Source organism: Anabas testudineus, chromosome 10 (assembly GCF_900324465.2).
Source record: "Anabas testudineus chromosome 10, fAnaTes1.2, whole genome shotgun sequence".
In the NCBI taxonomy this organism is placed as follows: domain Eukaryota; kingdom Metazoa; phylum Chordata; class Actinopteri; order Anabantiformes; family Anabantidae; genus Anabas; species Anabas testudineus.
The window spans coordinates 60398-85255 of record NC_046619.1 but is presented as its reverse complement, the minus strand read 5'-3'; the positions used below and the strand labels follow the sequence as shown (position 1 = coordinate 85255).

Here is a 24858-nt window from a genome sequence, read left to right as displayed (position 1 = left end):
GCAGAAAGGTACAGAGAGAGGGAGACAAAGAAGAGGAAACATAACTACAGGAGAGAGTAGATACAAAAGTAATGATATGCAATGGTGGCATTTGGATGGATAGAGAAGAGGAAAGGAGCTTAGTATAAAAGGGAGGTCCCCCAGCAGACTAATCTATAGCAGCATACCTAAGAGATGGTTAAGAGTCACCTAAGCCAGCTCTAACTATAAGCTTTATAAAAAAGGAAGGTTTTAGGGCAAGTCTTAAATGTAGAGAGGGTGTCGGCCTGCTAAACCTGAACTGGGAGCTGGTACCACAGAAGAGGAGCTTAATAGCTGAAGACTTTGCCTCTCACTCTACATTTGGAAACTCCAGGAACCACAAGTAGACCTGCACTCTGAGAACAAAGTTTTCTGCTTGGAAAATGTGGAACTATTAGATCTTTAAGATATGATAGAGCTTGATTATTAAGCACTTTATATGTGACTTTAGGATTAAAACCAGCCTATTTTTACCCAATGATATATTCCAGTCTGTGTAATAAAATGTTTTTATCCATAGTGCTGAATGTAGCACTAAGATCTAACAAGACAAATATAGCGAGAAGTCTGACGCTAAAAGAACATTGTTAGTGACCTCTATTAGTGCTGTTTCTGTATTATGATGCACTCTAAATCCTGACTAGAAATCTTCATGTAGGTTATACCTGCACAGGTGGTCACAATATAGCTTTAAAAACTACTTTTTCAAGGATTTTAGAGATAAAGGGCAGATTGGATGTTTGTCTATAATTGGCTAAAACCCGAGTCAATAGTAGGCTTTTTAAATAGAGGTTTAAGTACAGCAACTTTCAAAGCCTGTGGTAGTAAAGATAGATTGATCTGATCTAACATGGACATGCTAATCAAAGGTAAAAGATCTTTGAGCAGTCTAGTCGGAATGGGTTTGATGGTTTAGATTAATTATTTATGGAAATTAGCTCAGCATGATCTACAGGGAAGAAGCAGAAGTATGAGAGAGGTCCTACAAATGAACCTAAAGCAGATGTACATGCGAAACCATCCATGCCATCCATCCATCCATCTATGTTTTTTTAAACCACTGAAGGGTCGCTGGAGTGCTGGAGCCTATCTGAGCTGTCATCAGGTGAGAGGCGGGGTACACCCTGGACAGGTCGCCATTCCATCTTAGCCATCCATGCCAGTTGCTGATCATTTTTTTCTCTAATAGTTCTGATTTTATTAGTAAAGAAATTCATGAAATCATTACTGCTAAGAATTAAGGGGATACTAGGCTCAATAGAGCTATGACTAGTTGTCAGTATGGCTACAGTGCTGAAAAGAAAACTGCCGTTGTTCATATTTGCCTCTATTAATGACGAATAATATGTATTTCCAGCTTTACTGAGGGCTTTTGTTATGTATTATTGAGCTAGCTCTTTTGAAGTGTGAACTTGCTCAACACTGCAGACTGCTGTTCTGATGACAAACATGCTAAAAGTAGGTCAGAGCTGGTATGGATTAAATAAACTGTTACTTCAGTTGCACTTATGCACTTCTCACGTCTTGCTGTGAATTACCATTAATCACTTTGTTTTGCTCACACACATCAGTTTCTAGCATACTAGCAAAGTGTTTCATGGGATATAGACAGATGATAAATAAAATATGATACTGTTCCACAAATAATGGAACAGTATTGAAAAAATTGTGGCATGGAATAATTCAGCAAGGTTCACACACACACACACACACACACACACACACACACACACACACACACACCCCTCCATATTGGGAGTTTATAGACAATGGAATAACATTGCCATAATTACAAATAGAAAGACTGCCTTTAATACTTTGCAGATATCTTTTGCAGTCTGGAACCTATAGACATGACAAAATGCTGATTTTCTTCTATTCATATGCTTTGCCAAGTCTTTGTGGGTCTTAAAGCATGATATTGGGTTAAGACCAGGTGAACAACTTTACCAGTGAAGAAAATCCAATTTCTTTGTCTTGGGCAGCTTTCACTGTACACTTTGAGTTCTCCAGTTTTGCAGCATTTGGCTGAATTGACCATGCCCTTTTGGAACACAGACTGTGAACAGTACCAGCCTTTCAGCTAACCAGCTTAGCTTTTCAGCGAAAAGTAGTACACTACAAGGACAGGTTGTGAAACCACTCCTCCATGAAGCATTGCAAACAGAAAAAAACCTTGCTCTTTATGGTTCCGTCTTTTGGAGTAAGAGTAAACAAAAATAATTCTCCTTCATAGCCGAAAAATACTTAGACGTGATAAGACGTGCACAGGTACTTAAGCTGGTGCTAGCCACTCCCAATGCCAGTGCTGCTGGCCAGTGCTAAATGCTGGAGCTCTTGGTGGTTCAGCATACATCGGGGTGCTTGTCCTGTGCACTCATTAAGAGATAGCAAGAGATAGCTTCATAAGCCAGCACTGCAGTCTTTTGCACCACTAGCATAATGGCTAAGCTACTGCAGGAAAAAGGCAAAAGAAATGTGGTGTTGTAGGATCTGCTAAAGAATTTAAATCTCTACATCCACTGCCAAATTTAGATGAATGGCTCGATGGTTGATAATCCTAACAAAGTTTAAATAAACGTTGATGTTTCACTAACCATGTAGAGACATTCTGCTTTGCTCTTGGCTCATCTTGATTTTGCCCTTGGTATTATTCAGGTGCCTGTCCTGGCTGTTGCTGTCAGCTTGTCTCATTGTTTGTTTTATGCAGGTGGCTAGTTTCAATCCCTGTATCTCACTGACTCTGAACATGGGGTCACTGTGATTTCACAGATATCCATGTCGTCTAGAGAATACTCTGCTGTTACTGTGCTAGTTCATAGGCCTCAGAACACCACTTGGCAAAGCGGAGACATGACACTTGGTAGTTGCTGGTATATATATTAGGTACCAAGTGAACATTTTGTCCTCAAAATTGATGTTAGAAGCAGAAACCATTTGCAAGCTTATGAATTTGAACAAGTTTAAAAAGGGCCAAATTGTGATGGCTAGATGACTAGATCAGAGCATGTCCAAAACTGCAGCTTTGATAGGGTGTTCCAGGTAGCAGTGGTCCAAGGGAGTAACAGTGGTAAACCAGAGATAGGATCGTAGGCAGCCAAGGCTGATTGATGTACATGGGGGGCTCAATTTATTGAAGAAGTTAATGCTGGTTCTGATAGAAAGGTGTCCTATTTTGGCAGGATAATGCGCCCTGCCACAATGCAAAAATGGTACTGCAATGTTTTAAGGATATAACAAGTTTCTGACTGCAGGGGCATAAATAAAAAAAAAAAAATCCCAACAAAACTTCTGGTTAATTTCTTGGCTAGGAGTTTATTTGCCCTTTGCTGAAACATATACGTAGAAAATGCCAGTGTCGTGGTTTTATTGTTCAAATAGTTCCTTGCGTACTTTGTGTATGTCTGGAGAAAAGTTAAAAGTTAGGCCATGAGGGCAGAGATTAGGTATCAAGGCGTCCTTGAATAATACATGGAAACTCAGTAGTGGCATCATCACCTACAATTTCCTAAAGGTGTAAATGTGAATGTTTGTCTATCTTTAAACGTCAGCCCTGTGATAGACTGGTGACCTGTCCAAGGTATAGATCGCCTCCCACCCAATGACATCTGGGACTTTATGTAGCACCCCCTGCGACCCTTGAGAAGAATAAGCGGTTATGATGAATTTATATGCTTTGTACCCATCCTTTCTCTCCACAAAACTACTGATGGTCTTAAGCACATTAAAAAGGCAATAAATCAGGCTCTTTCAAATCATTGACATGTTGCAATATTAAGAAGTTTCTGGTTATCAGTTTTCCACAGTCCCTCATTTTCTTCTGTTTAGCAAGGAAATGTACAAAATGTACAATCAAATTTTAGCCCAGCCCAAGGGAGTTGTGTCCAGCAGCAGGATGTCTTTGTGTCTGTCTCTGTTGTTTCTTGTTTCTTTCTTATAGACCTGGTTTATGATTGTTACATTTTATATCATATTGCATAGCAATGTTAATATGCAGACAGTGTCAATGTCCAGTTTATGTAATATGTGTTCATGCCTGTAAAGAAGACGTTCTTTACAGGATAAGCCAGCAATCCCTTGTCTTGTATGTCTTTATAGAAAACTTTGCCTGAATAAACACTGAGTGTGCCTGCCCAGGTCCAGTCAATGTATCCTTTTAAGTTCTTTAACTTAATTACTCTAGTTGGTATCACTCACCTGGACACCTTTACCATGTCCAAATTTCTGTTCATGGCATGGTCTAAGATGACGGCTAGATGCTAGACACAGGAGACTTTCGCTTGTTCAAGTAGGCTTTGCGTGAAAAAATGCAAGCCTTCTCAGTCATTTGAATAGAGGATTGATAGTGACATAGCTGGCACCAGTGTCAAATAAAGCAGCATTGTGTGGAAAAAGTTGGCTCTGGTTCAACATTTTCTGCAACTCAGCGTGGCTTCATTTAGGAAGGCACTGCACTGGTTAGTCAGGGATTCCTGGTGGATTACTTTGTGATGTGAACGCAATATTTCTACTGTTCAGCTCAAGGTCATATGGTATCTGAATTTGCCCTTACACTTTCTTACGTCTTGATAATACCTAACAGTAATGCAGATTCAGTAGAATGTCCCCTCTTGAGATTAGAATGCTTTGGACTGAGTATTTTTTTTTTCAGAGAGATTAAGTCTGAGATTTTCAAGTATGCTACAAGCAAACTTAGTGCATGTTTTGTTAAGTGGCAGCATATACTTACTAAGCAGCATTAAACTGGAGCAGAGTTACATGCATTTGAATATGATACAGCTCAGGAGCTAATTAACCTGCAAACTGGCATTAACAGGTCAGCTTTCATTGGTGACTGTTTAGTAGTGTTTTCAGTGGGTTCTTTACTATGTGCCTGTAGAGTTGCATGTTGTAAAAAAACATGAATATTACTGCACACCTACTAGTTGCTACTGATGCCAATTTGTTTCCGTAGCATAGATTTGGATGTGTGAAAATGTAAGTTTGTTGTTGTTGATTATGCTTCCACTCCATCTCCTCCATTCTTCTCTGCTGTCTTATCAAAAAGATGGGGACAAATCGTGTTTTTTGTGTGTGTCTGTCTACCTCTGTCTGTCTGCCTGCCTGTCTGCTGTATGTGTTGTCTGTCTGCATGTTGTTGCATCATTCTGACTGGGCTGAAAAGCTGTTCTGATGTAACTGGCAGTAATACCCCTACAATGACAGACAAACTAACTGATTTCCAAAAGATTCAACATTCAAAAAAACTTTAATAATCCCAGACAGAAATTGTTTTGCCTTGATACAGTTGCTTTTAAACGGAAATAAAATGAACCACAACCAGAAAATATCTACACCAACACAAATATAAAATAACATCAATACAAAAAAATACTATACAGAGTATGTGAAGATAGATGAAAATAGTTATACAGTTTGATGGCCACAGACAGAAAGGCTCTCCAGTTGTGCTCTGTAGAGCACTGTTGGTCACTCTCACTAAACATGCTCCTGTGTCCAGCCAGCACTCTTGTGTAGTGGTAGAGAGGGATTATGCATGGTTGAAAGGAGTTTAGACAGCGTCCTCCTCTCAGCTACACCATGTATAGGGTCCAGCTTCCCCAGCACAGAGCCAGCCCATCCTGTTTGTCGACCCTGTTAGTGTCTGCCCCATCATGTTGCTGCCCCAGCAAACCACATCATAGAAGATGACGCTGGCCACCACAGACTAATGGAACGTCCTCAGCATAGTGATGCAGCTGTTGAAGGACCTCTGGGTCTTTATGTACAATTCTGATGATAATAATAATGAAATACTTTATTGATCCCCTTGCGGAGGATCAGTAGATCCGCTACTGCGCTACTATGGGGTGTTGATGTCTTGTCCAAGGACACCTTGACATATAGCCAGGAGGAAGCAGGAATCGAGCCAGTAACCCTGGGTTTTAAAGACGATTGCTCTACCAATTGAGCAAGTACATTCCCAGGTATTTTTACTCAGATACAACCTCTACATCCTCCCACTGTATAGGAGGAGAGAAGTGAGGGAACTCCCAGATTTTCTGTAGTCCATCACCACCTTTGTTTTACCAGTGTTGTGTTTGAGATGATTGTCCAGGTGGGTGTAGGTACGATGAAGCAGATGTATGATGGCATCATCCACTCCAAGAGTGGATTGATAAGCAAACTGGAGGGGGTCAAGTGAAGGTTTGACCAGCCTCTCAAAAGCCTTCATAACATATGTTAAAGACTTTTTCTAGCCAAGACGAACTCTCTCCAGCAGTGTAAAGAGACATTAGAAAATATGTTGGAGAACACCACATAGCTGGGGAGCATTGGCTTTCAGCACCATTGGGTTGACCCTGTGGCCTTTGTGAGGTGAAGCCTATTCAGCTGTCTCCTCAACTGAGATGAGGAGACCTCATGCAATGTCCATCTCTGCTTAGATGGACATTGCATGGGTGGTGGCTGAGTCGTGTTGGGAAGGGACTGAGGAGCCTGTAGTCTGTCAGTCCATCAATGTTCTGACTATGAAGGCCACATAGAGTCTTTCAGTCTGTAACTTCAAAGTATCACTGAAGGGGGGGGGGGGGGGGGTATTTATTTGCACATTCAAAGCTTCCTGCACTCCTCTCTCAAACCACTTGTCTTCTCTTTCCATTGTTCTCAAAGTGTCCTAGCATTTAAATAAAGGTACATATTTAATATTTAATGTGATGACATGAAGTGTTTAATTCAATTCAGTTTTATTTATGTAGTGCCAAATCACAACAAAAATAATCTCAAAGCACTTTACATTGTAAGAAATAATACTTTACAAAATATAACTGTATACAGTATTATATAAAAACATAACAATCTCACTTGAGCAAGCATTAGGCAACACTGAAAAGGAAGAACTCGGCAGGGCCAGTAACTGCACTCTGGAAATATAACATAATAACTGACCGGGGATACATGCAGAAAGGTACAGAGAGAGGGAGAGAAAGAAGAGGAAACATACGATGCCTTGCAAAAGTATTCACCTCCCTTGGCATTTTTCGTGTTTTGGTGCCTCACAACCTGGAATTAACATGGATGGTTTGAGGATGTGCATCATATACAGAACATGTCCACAACTTTGAAGATGTTTTTTTTATTTTTTTATTGTGAAGCAAACAACAGATAGGACAAAATAACAGAAAAGGTCAATATGCATAATAATTCACCTCCCTAAAGTGATTACTTTGTAGAGCCACCTTTTGCTGCAATCACAGCTCCAAATCGCGTGTGACGTGTTGGGCTTGTGCCAGACATAGCATTTTCTTTGATGGCAGAAAAGTTAAATTTTAGTCTCATCAGACCAGAGCACCTTTCTCCATACATCTTGGGAGTCTCCCACATGCCTTTTAGCAAACCCAAAACTTACCATTTTGTTTTTTACTAAAAGTAATGGCCTTCTTCTGGCCACCCTGCCATAAAGCCCATCTCTATGGAGCGTATGGCTTATTGTCATCCTATGTACAGATAATCCAGTCTCTGTATATAGTTTTCTTATTTAACTTCACCAACTTAGACTATTGTGTTCTGATCCATCACATAAAATTCACATTAACAAAACATTGAATATAAGGCTGTAGTGTAACAAAATAGGTAAAAAGTCAAGGGGGTGAATACTTTTGCAAGGCATTGTAACTACGGGAGAGAGTAGATACAAAGGAAATGACATGCAATGGTGGCATTTAGATGGATAGGGGAAAGGACCTCAGTGTATAAAGGAGGTCCCGCAGCAAAATAATCTATAGCAGCATACCTAAGAGATGGTTCAGAGTTACCTGAGCCAGCTCTAACTATAAGGTTTTAAGACTGAGAGCTGGTTCCACAGGAGAGGAGCTTGATAGCTAAAGACCTACCTCTACGTTTGGAACCACCAGTAGACCTGCATTCTAAGAACAAAGTAAATGATAAATGGTCTGCACTTATATAGCACTTTTCTACCTAGCTGGTACTCAAAGCGCTTTACACTGCGTCTCATTCACCCATTCACACACACTCACACACCAATGGCAGAGCTGCTATGCAGCTGACCTGACTCACCAGGGGCAACTTGGGGTTCAGTATCTTGCCCTTTGGCATGGGACGTGGTAGCCGGAAATCAAACCACTAATCCTGTGATTGGCAGTCAACTGCTCTACCTATTGAGCCACAGCCACCCCTCAGCAGCAGTGTTCGGATTGGAAAATGTGAAACTATGAGGTCTTTGAGATATGATAGAGTTTGATCATTAAGTACTTTATATGTAAGGAAAATTATTTTAAGATTAGGATTTAGAATTAAAACCAGCCTATTTTTGCCCAATGACATTTTCCAGTCTGTGTAATGAAATGTGTTGATCTATACTGCCGAATGCAGCACTAAGATCTAACGAGACAAATATAGAGAGAACTCTGTTGTCTGAAGCTAAAAGAAGATTGTTAGTGACCTTTACCTTTGAGAGGACAGCAGAGGTCCTCCAGCAGAGTAAAGCAGCTTTCAAACTTGCACTGGAACCCTGAACTTCTTGAATACAGCAGATCTAAAGTTTCATTTCAGCTGATCCGCTCAGAACAGCACCAGAAATTATAGGAGATATTTTTCATTCTTTTATTTGTTGGATCATGCGTCTCTACTTTTCTAAACGTGAGCGATATACATAATGTGTAATTTCATTACATCATGAAGTAATGTGTAATTTCAAGTCATCATTTGACTTGCTCTACTGATGTGCTTTTTGTGTGCGATACACTTTTTGTGTGCAGTACACTTGGTGTCACATTGTGTACTTTTCATCCTATACACAGCAACAACCCCTAATGCCGAAACCAGACTATTTTCTCAAGTGAAAATGCTGCATGCTGTGTACTGCATGTGTGAATGCACAACAACAACAAGGTCTGGGCCTGATTCTCAAGAGATAGTCTGAAGTGCATATGTAAAAATGGCATAAGCCTATTGCTGTGTCACTAAAAGATGGTTCAGATTTAGTGGGTCAGCTCTAACTATAAGCTTTATCAAAAAGGAATGTTTTAAGCCAGGTCTTAAAAGTAGAGAGGGTATCTGACTCCCGAACCTTAACTAGGAGCTAGTTCCACAGGAGAGGAACTTAATAGCTGAAGGCTCATGCTATGGTTTTTGCACTTTTGGCTTCATAATTATGCAAAGTGAGAAGAAAAATAGAGCGATGAGAAAATGCAAATACAAACGCAATGTGATTTATCAAGCCTGAAAGCTCTTTGCAGTGGCTGGGATTGCATCAGAATTTATTACCTTTGCAAGGCAGATAAAATGTGCTTGCACATGTAAGGGTGCTGTTAGGATACAAAGAAAAAAAAGTACATGTTTTTCACTTATAGTGTTAATATGTGGAATGATGGCAAAATACAAGAAAAGTATTTTGACTCAAACATACATGGAGTAGTAGTATAGTGCCAAATCACAACAGATGTCATCTCAAGACCTTAGAAAGTAAAATTGTATACAGAATTGTATAGAAAACCCAACTCCCATCTCATTGAGCAAGCATTAGGCAACAGTGGAGAGGAAAAAGTCCCTTTAGAGGAAAAAATGTGTAATGCTCCACAAAATTAAACAGTAATTCAGTATTACAACAGTGAGTCTATATGTTTGATTTACTCAGTGCAAGACAGGATGTCTATATATGTGTGTACATGCACGTCACATATGTACGGGCATATGACTCTGCACTCTACGCACCCAGGACACACTGAAGGCCAAATATGACTTTTTTGGTTTTGCTGGTTTCCCAAGAGTTATCTTACCAAGAAGCAATCTTACCATAAATGTTTATTCCTGCAATACTTAGAGTTCTTGCCAGTTGTCTTACAAACTTCGAGAAGTGACTAAAAGGGGGAAATGCAATTCCATAATCTTCCTTATATTTGGATTGCACTGCAATTCATTTCTCCTGCAAGTTAAACACCACAGCTGTGTGATTTTATTATGTGTACTTAATAATCTTTGCTTGTTGTGAAGATTGTGCAACAAGCCAATTTAAGTCTAAATCTTTCTTGGCTAAAAGTTTGAGGTTTTTAGTAGTGCTTCGAAATGATGCCTTCCATGACCTGTAATTCCCTGAAAGTAATTATTACTTAATGAACCAAATTCTGGAGATCTGCACTTAACATTTCTTGGTGAATAAGATATTTTGTTATGTCTTGCACATCTTGAGGCTCTGATGAAGACTCCCTTAGAGCACAGGTGTCAAACTCTGGCCCGTGGGCCAAATTTGGCCTGCAGTGTAATTATATTTGGCCCGCGAGGCTATACCAAATGACTACTAGAGCTAGCCCGCCGGTATTACACAGCACATTCATTCACCGCTAATACTACAAATCCCATAATGCAGCGCTTCAGCTGCCTTGCCGAACACATTCCGCATTAATCAAGTTTAGCTTATGATGCTGCAAGTTATTGCGAAGCTAGTCCTCAGGATGCCAAGTAATGTTGAACCATATCGTTACAACGGTGTTCGCAAATACGCACTTTGCTGATAAACTGAGTTCTCACGGAGCTTTGGTGACTTTGATGAACAATAAAAGAATTTTGAGTTGCTTCGCAACCCATTTGCCGTCTATGTGTAAACTGCACCTGTGCAGATTCAGATGGAGCTGATTGAGCTGCAGTGTAATGACTGAAGGTAAAGTAGGACACTGCAGGACCCGCACAGTTTATTCACTCCATTCCCGCAGAAATGTCCCAACTCCGTCCACATGGGGCTCGAACCTTGTTTATGTTTGGTAGCACAAATCTATGTGAGAAGCTGTTCTCAGTGATGAAGACTAACAAAACAGCACACAGGAGTCGTCTCACTGGTGAGAATCTACAGTCCATCCTGAGAATCTCCACAACACAGAACCTCACACCAAATATAAACAAACTTGTTGACAAAAAAAAGATGCAGCTCTGATAAGATGACATAAGAGCAAAGACTGAATGATTTGATTTGTTATTGCTGAAAAGCACAAATTTTAATTCTATTTCCAGGTTTTGTTATGCAGCATGTTCAGATTTTGAATTTGTATAATTTTGACAGGATATATTTTGGGATATTTAAAATTTAAGTTTATTTTTTATATAAAATGACATAAGATTAAAGAAATTTGAATGTTTGTTCTTTTAATGTTTACTTTATTTCCAACTTAATATATAATATATAATTTAGAGAGGATATATTTCTGTAGAGAGCAAAATATTATAAGTTATTTAAGCACTGAAAAAAAAAAAAAAAAAACGTTTTAAAAGTTTAAGTGTGCTCAATAAAGGCTTATCCTGTTCGACCCGCGACCTAAAGTGTGTTTTGGATTTTGGCCCCCTGTGCAATTGAGTTTGACACACCTGCCTTAGAGGATACAATGACTCGCCTGGTCATCCTAAGTAGAACATTTTGATTTCTCAACTTCTTTATTAATAGCAGCTCAGCAGCAAAAGTTTTCTGGCTTGCTTGAAGGCCAACGTATTGCTTTACAATGCTGGCATCTTTTTCTGCATAGGTAAGTTGAGCAGCTACTGTCTTCGCACATTGTTTGCTTGATGATTGAGACTGTTTCTGCTTTGCCACTTTCTCATCCTGTTCTTTTGTCTTTTTACTAAACTGTCCCCACAATGAGTTATCCTTGTTTAGTGCGAAAGTTAGCTGACAAGTCCTCCAACAAACACCCCCTTAAATCCTTCAGATAGAGGGGATTTATACATCTACTAGATCGACTAGAAGTCGGTTAAACAAAAAAAAGGTCTAAAATGAGACACTCTGTAACCCCTGTACAACCATTTCTAAAAACAGAAATGGTTGTACAGGTGAAGGCATTTGACATTTTTGACTCTTTTTCACCAGTTTGCATTAGTCTAGGGTCAGTGCACTACTGGTAGTATGAGGCAATACCTGAACCCTTACAGAGGTTTCACCAGCAGTCCAACTTCTCTAGGATGGTACATCAATATGTGCCATTGCCTGAAGGTTTGTTGTGTCTCCCAGCACAATGTCAAGAGCATAGAAGAGATTCCAGAAGGCAAACACTACTCTTAGAGAGCTTGACAGGGCCATAGAAGACCATTAACCCATGAGCAGGACCAGTTTCTGCTCCTTTGTTCAAGAAAGAACAGGATGAGCTTGATTGGCATTTGCGATAGAACTTCAGAAATGGCAGGTCAACCAGATCAAGCTCTGTGCTTTTCACAGTTTCACAATTATGAGCATATGACAGACATGAAAGGGTATGGAGTAGGCATGGAGAATGTTATGCTGGGTGGGTGGATATCTGCCTTTTTCGGTTGGGGTGAGTGGAAAGAGGAGAGAGAACAAAAAACATCAACAAGCAGCAAAACCATTGGGCAGGTCAACTGGAATCTGGAGATATACAATTTCACGGCACAGGATACCTGCAGAAAAGTACAGAGAGAGAGAGAAGGAAGCACAACTACAGGAGATAGAAGACACAAAATTAATTACATGCAGTGGTAGTATTTGAATAAATAGAGAGGAGAAGAGAGGAGGGGAGCTCAGTGTATCAGTGGAGGTCCCCCAGCAAACTAACCCATAGCAGAGGTGATTCAGAGTCACCTGAGCCAGCTATAACTATCAACTATAAAAAAAGGTAAGTTTTAAGTCTAGCCTTAAATGTAGAGAGAGTGTCTGCCTCCCAAACCTGAACTGGGAGCTAGAGAGAAGCTTGATAGCTAAAGGCTCTACTGAAAAAATATGGAACTATGAAGTCTTTAAGATAATATTTATCTTTATTATTAAGAGAATTAGCAGTAGAAAACTGGAGGACATTCCAGCCTCAGTGACAGTTACAGAATTTTTTTGATTGCAGTGATTGCTTCAAAAGGTTGTGCAACAAAATATTGAGTTAAGGGTACCATCATTTTTCTCCATGCCAGTTTCATTAGTTTGTTTTTTAAAATTATTCTGTTGAGCCAAAACTCAAAAGCTATGTCTGATTTTCATGAGTTAATCTTTAGTACATTTTTATTTATTATTACTTTTGTTAGTTATTTCAGTGACCTTTGTGGGTTTTTCTTTCATTAACAGAGGGGTACCAACAATTTTGTCCATGTGTGTATATAGAGTAAAAACTAACTTTTGTGTGCATGGAAAACTCATCATTAACATGCACAAACTGGGAGGCCATTGTCTGCTGCTAATAGAAGATCGTTAGTAACTTGTACCAGTGTTATTTCTGTACTATGATGTATTCTAAATCCTGACTGGAAATCTTCATACAAGTTATTGCTGCGCAGGTGGTCATATAATTGTTTGGAAACTTTCAAGAATTTTAGAGATAAAGGGCAGATTGGTTATTGTTCTATAATTTACTAAACCCCTTGAGTCCAGAGTAGGCTATTTGAGAGAGAGAGAGAGATTTGACCACAGCAACCTTGAGAGCCTGTGGTATGTAGAGTGTTAGTAAAGACAGATTAATCTGATCTAATATGAACATGCTGATCAAAGGTATGACATTTTTTAATCAGTCTATTTGGGATGGGGTCTAAGAGACGGGTGTCAAACACAAATTCGCAGTGGGCCAAAATTAAAAATTGTGACGAAGTCACGGGCCAAACTCAATCTTTATTGAAACATTGAACACAATTGTGCATCTCTCTAGATATATAATGTTGAACCTTTTCATATGTAAACAAACTTTATTTTTGCATAAACATTGAATCTGGCACAAGCAAAGCTTAATATTATAAATGGTCTGCACATAAACAAATGAAAAATTACATTTGAAATATGTTTCTTATTTAAATTAATAAAAAAAATATTATGTCTCTATCTGTAGTCTTTCGAGATCCTTTTCAATGAAAATCTTTTTTCACAGGCCAACACCAAAACAACCAAAAAATAATAATAATTTACTTAAATGAAAATGCAAACTTTTTAATTATTACCAGTCCATGCCTTGGAGCAAAAAAAGTGCATAAAGACAGCATTCATTCAAGCTTGGTTTGCTACACTCTGATTTACTCTGATGCACATTGGTTTATGCCAAATACATGGTATCTCTTCTTAGATGCAAGTGCATCAATGTCTGGGGTTAGGCCCTGAGCTGAGGAAATCCTCAAGATTGAGTGAAGGTTTTCATCAGTGAGACGACTCCAGAGTGATGTTTTGTTCATCTTCATCAAAGAAAATAGTTGCTCACATAGATATGTTGTGTAGAGCGCATTTTAGCAGCCTTGGCATGGAGTAGGGGTAGTGTGTCAGGGAGGAAACATGGAAATTGTGCAGCACCCACAAAGTCATACTTTGAATAAAGCGTATCACTACACTGGAGTTCACTCCATTTGGAGGTTGGTTGGTGCGCTTTTTCACGTCAACCGCAAACGGATTACTGTACTAACAGTTTAAAACTGCATTTCCAGGCTTCAAAGTCGCTAGGTAAAGTCGGCACAGAGTACGCAGAGTTTTTCAGCGAACTGTGCACTTGGCATCTTTAGTTTGGCCATTTTTGGGCAGGGGTGGATTAAGTTAGTTCAAAGTGACTGGTTGCATGGATGCTAATGATTGTCAACAGAAACGGAGGGGCCGCTTGGTGGTCTCAACTGACGCGACAACGCACTAACAAAACAGTCTGGTATTTGTAATATTAGCGGTGTATGCTCTATATACTGGTGGGCCACCTTTAACACAAGTTTGTTATTGTCTACCGTCCTCCTGTCCCTTACTCTGAGTTTTTAACTGAATTCTCAGAGTTTCTATCTGATTTAGTTAGTGCAGATAAAGTCATTATAGTGGGTGACTTCAATACCCATGTAGATGTTGATGATAACTGCCTCAACACTGCATTCAATTCACTATTAGACTCCATTGGTTTTACCCAAAATGTAAATAAACCCACTCACTGTTTTAATCACACCCTTGATCTTATTCTGACATACGGTGTGGAAATTGATCAGTTAATAGTTTTTCCCCAAAACCCTCTTTTATCTGACCATTTCTTAATTACATTTGAATTTACAGTACCAGACTTTACTTAACCTACAGATAAGATTCACTACAGTAGATGTTTATGTGAAAATGCTGTTGACAAAGTTAAGGAACTGATTCCATCTTTTATTTCAGAGCCATGTACCAACACAGAGGAAGGCAGTTATTTCAATGTTACTCCAGCACAAGTGGACTATCTTGTTAATAGTACTGTTGCTTCACTTGGAACAATACTTGATACTGTTGCTCCTCTGAAAAAGAAACTAGTGAGTCAGAGGAAGTTAACTCCATGGTACAATTCACAAATCTGTAGCTTAAAGCAGAAATCACGTAAGTTGGAAAGGAGGTGGCGTTCCACCAATTTAGATGAATATTGCCTAGCCTGGAAAGATAGTTTAATAATATATGAAAATGCCCCTGTAAAGCTAGAACTTCATATTACTCCTCATTAATAGAGGCAAATAAGAACAACCCCAGATTTCTTTTCAGTACTGTAGCCAGGCTGACAAAGAGTCATAGCTCTGTTGAGCCTAGTATTCCCTCAACTCTCAGCAGCAATGACTTCATGAATTTCTTTACAAATAAAACCATAACTATTAGAGAAAATATGGATCAGATCCTCCCTGCATATAGCATGGATTGTACAACAACTCTAGATCCACGCACGTACTTAGACTGCTTCCTCCCCGTAGATCATTCTGAATTAATTTCAGTAATTAATTCCTCTAAACCATCAACATGTCTCTTAGATCCCATCCCGACTAGACTCCTCAAGGATGTCTTACCTTTGATCAGCACGTCCATATTAGATCAGATCAATCTATCTTTACAAATAGGCTACGTACCACAGGCTTTTAAGGTTGCTGTAGTCAAGCCCCTGCTCAAAAAGCCTACTCTGGACCCAGGGGTCTTAGCGAATTATAGACCAATATCCAATCTGCCCTTTATCTCTAAAATCCTTGAAAAGATAGTTTCAAAGCAATTGTACGACCACCTGCGTAGCAATAACTTGTATGAAGATTTCCAGGCAGGATTTAGAGTACATCATAGTACAGAAACAGCACTGGTAAAGGTTACTAATGATATTCTATTTGCATCAGACAATGGACTACTCTCTATACTCGTCATGTTAGATCTTAGTGCTGCATTCGACACTATAGATCACAACATTTTATTACACAGACATGTCATTGGATTCAAAGGAACAGGATTGGATTCAAAGGAACAGCACTAGAGTGGTTTAAATCGTATCTATCGGATAGATTTCACGTTAATAATGAGTCTTCCATGCACAGCAAAGTCAGCTATGGAGTTCCACAGGGATCTGTGCTTGGACCGATTCTTTTCACTTTATATATGTCCCCTTTAGGCAATATTATTAGGAAACACTCTATAAATTTCCATTGTTATGCAGATGATACCCAGCTATATTTATCTATGAAACCAGGAGAAACTAATCAACTAGTAAAACTTCAAGAATGCTTAAAAGACATAAAGACCTGGATGTCCTCCAATTTCCTTCTCCTAAATCCAGACAAGACAGAGGTTATACTGTTTGGGCCTAAAAATCTCTGAAACACTATGTCTAAACACAAGTAAATACTGTAGGAAATCTCGGAGTTATCTTTGATCAGGATATCTCCTTCACTTCATACATAAAAGAAATCTCTAGAACTGCCTTTTTTCACCTAAGAAACATTGCTAAAATTAGGAGCATCCTGTCCCAAAGTGATGCTGAAAAACTAGTCCATGCATTTGTTACTTCCAGACTGGACTATTGTAATTCATTATTAATAGGATGTCCCAATAACTCATTAAAGAGCCTCCAGTTAATCCAAAATGCTGCAGCCAGAGTTCTGACTGGAATTAGCAAGAGAGATCATATTTCTCCAACGTGGATCAGGTGACTCTGAACCATCTCTTAGTTATGCTGATATAGCTTAGTCTGCTGGGGGACCCTATACTGATACACTGAGCTCCTCTCCTCTCTCCTTTCTCCTGTATCAATGCAAATGCCACCATTGCATGTCATTAACTTTGTGTCTTCTCTCTCCTGTAGTTGTGTTTCCTCCTCTCTGTCTCCCTCTCTCTGTACTTTTCTGCAGGTATTCTCGGCCTGGAGCTGTACATCTCCAGAATCCAGTTCATCTGCCCAATGTTCTTGATGCTTGTTGTTGTCTTTATTACCTGCTGTTCTTTTCTCTCTTCTCTTTCCACTCACCCCAACCGGTCGAGGCAGATGGCCGCCCACTATGAGCCTGGTTCTGCTGGAGGTTTCTTCCTCTAAAGGGAGTTAGGGAGTTTCCTCTCCACTGTTGCCTAAAGCTTGCTCAAGTGGGGTTGTTGTATTTCCTATATAATTCTGTATACAAACCTATGTTGAGTGGTTTGTCCTTCAGGCAAATGTACACTGCTGTTTCAGGTCCTGAATTGTTACTCTGGGACAAAGGACGGTGGCCCAATATGTGAGAAGCAACACCTCAGGACCAGAATCAGCAGTGCAACTTCTTCTCTGGGACAAAAGACACTTGTCTGTGGATGACAGTATACACTCTTTGGACAGAGCTAGCTTTTTAGTCTTTCATGACAGGAGTGAAAGAATGTGTTGCATATTTTCAAGTTTTCACTTCTCTCAGTAGTTTTGAAGGCCTCGGCCACAATATGTGTATGTCTCTTATTTTTCATGCTGTCCTTTCATCCATCCCAAGGACGATTAAGACCACTTCACACGTCCACCAAGGAGGCTACACCTAAAGCCCTATTTCGACTCAAACTACTTGGATGAAAAGTTCCAATTAAAAAAACCAGTTGACATTACTCATGTTATGACTGAGAACCTTCACTGATAGTATTTGAATGCTCCTGTGATGTGTGCTAAGAGGTTTCTGCGCCAATGCCGTTAGAAATGGCCTTACGTTTAAATGTTGTACAATGTATTAGGATATAAATAAATGCCCTATCGCTATAGTAATTATTTATTTCCTCTGATTTTGCTCAGGTGTTCCCACACCAACAGAAGAGGTTCTGCACCACACATTAAGCATGCTGGTCCGTGAGCGTAAGATCTACCCAACACCAGACGGATTTTTTATCGTAACTCCCCAGACTTACTTTATAACTCCCAGTTTAATTCGAACCAGCTCCAAGTGGTATCACTTGGACGAGCTGTCTACTGACCGACAACAACAGCAACATCAGAACCAACAGCAGCATCAGCAGACACAGTGCACCTCCCCCCTCTCTGGCACAATCACACCATCCACTTCTGGAGGTGTGCGAGATCGAACACACCCAAAGTTAAACCTAAACCACAGTGGTGGAGGTGGGGATTCTTTTTACAATAACAGTTACCGGGGTGAGGAGCTGCCAATCCATCACAACACCCTGCAGCACCGATCTCCCAAAGACCACAGAGAGGCATACTCGTCCCCACACTCCTCACAGGTACCTCCTCAGCAAGCAGGAGGCAACATTGAAAAAAGCCGGAGTACCCTCGGGTTTCCTTTCAAGACGGACACATTAACCAAGCACCGAGTTGGGGGGAATGGGGGAGGAACTGGAGGAGGCACTGGAGATTTAGAGAAACAAACTGGGGGAAGTGGTACAGGAAGTCGCAAGTTTGGTTTGAAGCTGTTCCGTCTAAGCTTTAAGAAGGACAAGGCCAAGCAGTTGACCACATTCTCGGCACAGTTCCCACCTGAGGAGTGGCCGCTCCGTGATGAGGAGTCACCCAGCCAACTTCCACGCCAGGTAGAGATGGAGATCATCCGCAGAATCAACCCTGACCTCACTGTGGAGAACCTTGCCCGGCATACAGCGGTCATGAAGCGTCTTGAAGAAGAGCGTGCTCAACGGAGCAAAGCATCGTCAGCCAACCAGAGCTCTAGGAGTAGGAGAAGTGGTGGAAGACATAGGAAGCAGTCTCAGACAAAACTTAGCCGCTCACATAGCAAGACAAGGGCTTCCCGTGGTGAACCAAGTGATGGTTCCCATGTGGAACCGACTGAGAGAGACTACAGAGCCTATTCATCGTCCCTGGCTCGTTCAACTAGAGAACATGCCATGGCTATGGAGCGCCAGAGAGCCCGGCTTCACCTGGCACACAGCAACCCCAACATCCTTGACTCCTCCCATCTCCCCATAACACCAGAGTGGGATGTATCTGGAGAGCTTGCCAAGCGACGCACAGAAATGCCTTTCCCTGAGCCAAGCCATGGCCCATCAGCTCACCACTCCAAAGTGCACAGATCACACTCCCACACTCAAGAGAGAAAATCCAGAAATGAACGCAGTGACAAGGCCAAGGAGCGTTCCAGATCGATGGACAATTCTAAAGGACCACTTGGAGCTGGAATAATTGGGCCACCCAATTATTACGATGATCGAAACCGTTACTATACTGATGATGGCACACTACGAGTCAATCAGAACTCGTCTTACTACTGTCGTGCCACACCCCCTACAGCTAAGTCACCTTTGGATCCTCTGGGATTGGATGGTGGCAGGAGCTTAGAGAAAAGTAAGAGCAAGGACAGTCTGCCTGCATACTCACCCAAACCACTGCCCACCTCTGTCCCTCCTGATAATTACTTTCAGTGCTCTGGTTCCTCAGAGGCAGCAAAGCCGCTAGGAGCTCTGGGCATAAGTAACCATGAAGGATTACAATTGGGGAGCACTGATAGACAAACAGATAGACAGACACCCCATCCCATAGAAAATAAAGAGGACTTGTCGACGTTGGGTCCCAAAGGTGGTAGCCTTCCTCCAATTCTTCTCTCTACCCCTGATCCACCCCTTCCTAATGGAAGACCTCCACACAGTGCCTCTTCTGATCAGAAGAAACGTAAGGAGATCTTTAGTAAAGACACACTTTTCAAACCACCTCCTAGCCTACCTTTGCCTGGCTACAGCTCTCTGAGAAAACCTGCGGCCATTGCCTCTTGTACTCTGTCATCATCCTGTGATGCACTTGATTCCCAGGAGGGCTTTGATGCTCCCAAACCTCTGGTGGCCACACAGTCTGCTGCCCCACAAGGAAGTGAACCAACCAACAGTGCAGTAGAGACCTCCTTTGACTACTATAATGTCTCAGATGATGATGAACTCGAGGAGGGTGAGACTAAAAGTAGAGAACAGAAAGCTCTTGGAGCTGTTGTTGGAATGGGAGGAGGTGGGACAGGGACCATGCAGTGGCTGTTGGAGAGAGAGAAGGAGAGGGATATACAGAAGAGGTTTGAAAGAACCCTTACTTTCCCTGGAAGTAAAGAGAACCTTCCAGAGGCCAGTCAAAACCAGCAGTCAGCCCACTCTGCTAGACTAGATAGTATGGACTCCAGCTCTGTCACAGTTGACAGTGGATTCAACTCACCACGGTGAGAATATGTTGAAACATGTTACATACATACACACTATTACACCTAATACAGTAGTCTCTGTAACCAGAGCTATACAGTGACATTTAACGCTGCAATTTCCTGTCTTGTGAAATGAAACAGGGAAAGAGTAGTACATTTTTGTTTAAGCATGACTTCATATGTTTTGTGTTTTGCTTTAATGTAAGCTAAAAGTATTGTAGCTCTATTAAAACACAAGAAAAGGGCCAAGTTATTAACAGTAATAAACAATGTGTGTGACAGTTGAACCAGCATATTTATGTAATGACAAAGTATACTCCGATTTGGTAACAATTTTTCTAAATGTCTGAAATGATTGAATAACAGTGGCTAGGCTACAATTTTATTTATCCTATATATGCATTTTATAGTATGTTAGAGAGGAGCACTCTTTCTGTGACTCACAAATGGGACATGCGTCTTATGTGCATTATGGCCATTCAGCAAGCATGGTTCCATAGATTACAGTGATGACATCAGGACTAATCATGATTCAAGATTGAATCAAATAATCACATTAAAATAGCTTGATTATTTGACCTGAAATTTCTATTGCTAGTCTTTGGAATGGTCCAATATCCAACTCAATTTATAATTTAGTTTGGTTGTGAACATTAATAAAGAACAAAATGCATTAGGATTTGTAATTATGTCTCTTCTCATTGTGTGTCTCTGTCTCTTTGCAGAACAAGGGAGAGCCTAGCATCTAACACCTCTTCCATAGTGGAGAGCAACCGTCGACAGAACCTGGCACTGAGCCCTGGCCACCTTGGTATTACTCCTGGCAATGCAACCCCCTTCTCATTCCGCACCATCCCAGAACCTGCTGGCACCCAACCTGAGAAACTCCAAAAGCCCAGCACTTGCCTTGCATCAATCACCAGCGTCTAAGGACAGAACTAAGGACTAGGCAGAGAGTCAATTGAAAGGGGACAGAAATTAAAGGTCCCACCCAAAAGGACTGTTACACCTTTAAACTAAAATACTGACTGAACCAGTGGAGCTGCCACAGGCGCCACTGTAAAATTATAGCTGTATTAACACACCCACTCAAAGAGATACAGACTGCCCGCTCGCTCTCTCTTTCACACACATACACACACACTCACATATTTACACGAGGCCACTGGGCAAACTCTGACCATGGTATTCTACAGCCTCTAGTTTACAGACAGCTGTTGTGTTTTTCACTTATTTGAGTTCTTGGTGTGTGTGGGTGTGTTTGTGTGTATCTGGATAATGTTTGTATAATCTGTAATCTCAGGTCATGGTCTTTCAACTCCCATTCCCGCTGCTCTAGATCAGTACATCTCCCTCTAGAGGTGTACCCTGCTGTAACATACTGAAGAGGTAGCCCTGTGGTATATATAATGGTTTACTGACAGCACACACAATGTCACTATTCCAACTCTCTATTAACTCTTCTCTGTTCTCTATTAAGTAATGTGCAGTACCACCGGAAATAACACCTAATACCCCTGACATCACTCCAAAATGCCACAATATTGTGGTTCAACAGTGAAGTGAAAACCAGGATGTTTTTTTTTTTTTAAACACAATTCCCTTTTCAGTATGAATGTGAACAGTTCTACCTGTTGTATGTCATTATGCTCATGCTAACTGCGTGAACACTGTTGCCATTATTTATGTTTTTTTAACAAGTTTTTAGATGGTCTTTTAACAATCTTTTTCCAACAATCTGGCGTACAGATCTACGATAAATTGGGATCTTCTTCCACTTGTCTCTTTTTATGTTATCCTCATGTCCACCTTATGAAATATGTTTCAGCCTTGTTGTGCTTTTCAGAAGCAGTACTCTACTAATCTTGCCACTGTGCCATTGTCCACATGACACATGCTCTTTTCATGTGTGATGTGTTTTATTCATAAAACAAATAAGGCTTAATTGATCCCTGAAGGAAAATTCTCATGAAGCACAGTGAGGAAAAAAACAGAGCTATTTGGTAAAGTATTAACTTTTGGTACATTTCAAAGTAATTTGAAAGGGAGAAATTGCAATCTTTTCACATCAAACTACATACAATAACCCATAATAGCAATATTATAGCAATTTTAAATGTTTGCAAATGTATTACAAATCACGAACTGAAATCTCTCATTTGCAAAGGTATTCCCTAATTGAGTGCTGTGTAGCCTCTTTGGCAGCAATACCAGCTTTGAGTCCTTGAATAAGTTGCTACAAGCTTCTCCTCTTAAGCTCCATCAGACTGAATAGAATTGTATGAGACCTGCCATCTTCAGGTCTCTCCGCAGATGTTCTGTGTGGTAAGTCTGGGCAATAACTGGGCCACTTAAGTACATTTAAAGTTATGTCCCAAGGCCAATGTATAGGCTTCAGGTCAGGTTATTATGGTGCTGAAAGGTGAGAAGTCACTCCAGGTTGTATGCACTCTGGAGTACGCCTAGGCCTCTCTGCATTTGGCTGTGTTCATCCATCCTTTACATCTGACCATGTACCACCATAGCATGATGCTGCCACCACCAAAGGGATGGTGTTTGTCAGGTGATAAGCAATGCCATAAAGGCCTGATAGATCAAATGCTGCTAAGATGGTCATCCTTCTACCTAGTTCCTTTTTTGCAGAGGACTTCTGTTAGACCAAGAGTGAGAGGGTTTTTGTCATGTCACTAACCAAAGCCATTTGTCTGTGGACTTGGTTTGGCTAGACAGCAGATATTAGGAATAATCCTACTTTTAAACAGGTCAATTTCACAATTACTGAGGCTGCTGGGTATACTCAGAGCTTTACAAATGTTTTTTTTTTACCCTTGAACCTATATATGCCTCACCACAGAGTTCTTTGGTCTTTGTGTTAATGCTTTTGTCTTGGTATGCAAGGACCATACATTATACACACAGTTTTGTAAGTTTCTAAACTAGTTACATTTGCCACAATAAATGGTGTGAATATATTTGTAAATAAGAGATTTCAGTGTTCAGTGCCTGCCTGCAGTCCTGACCTGTTACCCATTTAAAACATTTTGTGCCTTATGAAACAAAAATACAACAAAGGAGACCCTGACCTGCAGCTGAATTTTTTTTTACAAAGGAAGAATGGGGGGAAAATTTGCCTTAAGAATTGTCACCTCACTTCCCAAACATTTTGTGGATTAAAAAGTTCCCACAAATCTCAACGCCAATCAAAGCAAACAGGGTCTGATCACAATCTGGAGTTCCACAGCAAAAGCTAGTTATAAATGAGAGATTTCAGTTCTCATTTTTGGGCTGAAATCTTTCAGAATTTTTGACTTTGTTCTTATGAGTTATTGTGTGTAGATTAATGTACAATAACTGCAGTTTTTACAAATTCAAATTTTTAATTTAAACTTGTGTTTATACCGCAGCAAAATATCTCTCATCTACACGTATACATGAGTGAAATTTTAAAAGCTCTGTACACTATATACAGTACAATATGCAATATACAGTAAAATACTGTAAATGATGTGAATTTGCTCTGCCAATCAAGGGTCTGGGGAAACTTAGAACTTCCTTGTTGTAGCTTGGTTTATCAATTAAAAAAAACGACTACTTAGAAAGTAGTTGCTGTTATGACAGCTAGCATTGATGTTCTCTTTCAAAACAAGGAAATATCTAACCCCATACTTTTGAAGGGTAGTTTACATATTATGTATTACATATTATAAATGCCTATATTTTTGGGGACATAGCAAATGTTTCTTTTTTTTTCTTGTGTGTTCATTGAGTGTTTAAATATAAACTACTGAGGTCCTTCTGGTCACATTACAGCCTATAACAGCTGTCACAGTTGTAGCCAGAGAACACATTCTTCTCTGTCTTGTTAACGTAAATTTATTCATTCTGACTGCTCAGGTAGTTAATGTCACATGAGATAATAAAATTTCCTCTATGCCAAACACACTACTAAACCCCAAATTCCATCACATTCCTATGAATAACCATCACTGAAATGTATAGATAAAGGCAGCATATTGGTGGGGACACTACATAAGAAGTACTCAGTACTACATAAGAGTTTGTTCTGACAGAAGTCTTGCAGAGTTGGAAGCACTAGGCAAAATGACAACCATCTCAGGAGCATTTTATAGCATTGTTTATCACCTGGCAAATACCATCCCTAAGGTGGTGGCAACATCATCCTATGTTACATTGTTTTAAGTATGACACTTGCAGTGTCACAGTACAGTGAGTCAGGAGTGATTGACTATTCATATGGTGACAAAAGAACTGTACTTAAATGGGGAACAATGTGTGAATTAAACCTTAATCCTTTCTCTGAAGGTTGATCTATATAAGATCATCCTTCATAGAAAGGATTGAGGTTTAATTCACACATTGTTCCCTGTTTAAGTACAGTTTTTTTTACACTTTGTCACCATATACTGTTACAGCATGATGTGTGTCCATTGTAACATTAGCCGAGTTAGTTAATTGAATTCATACCAATATGAGTAATAGGTATAAATATTAATTTTAATAATTTTCATATGTTTTCAT

The 24858-nt window shown here is 40.1% G+C and overlaps 1 protein-coding gene across 3 annotated transcripts in view; it reads left to right on the top strand.

Annotated features, from left to right (window-relative positions):
• LOC113164920 (storkhead-box protein 2-like) overlaps positions 1-24610 on the top strand; it is a 55606-nt gene extending 30996 nt beyond the window's left edge. For all 3 annotated transcript variants that reach the window (XM_026365532.1, XM_026364703.1, XM_026366362.1), the window contains 2 exons: positions 17964-20337; positions 21045-24610. In XM_026365532.1, the coding sequence (XP_026221317.1) occupies positions 17964-20337; positions 21045-21249 (2579 nt within the window). In that variant the 3' untranslated portion in view covers positions 21250-24610. The remainder of the gene's footprint in view (positions 1-17963; positions 20338-21044) is intronic.
• Positions 24611-24858: the final 248 nt, after the last annotated feature.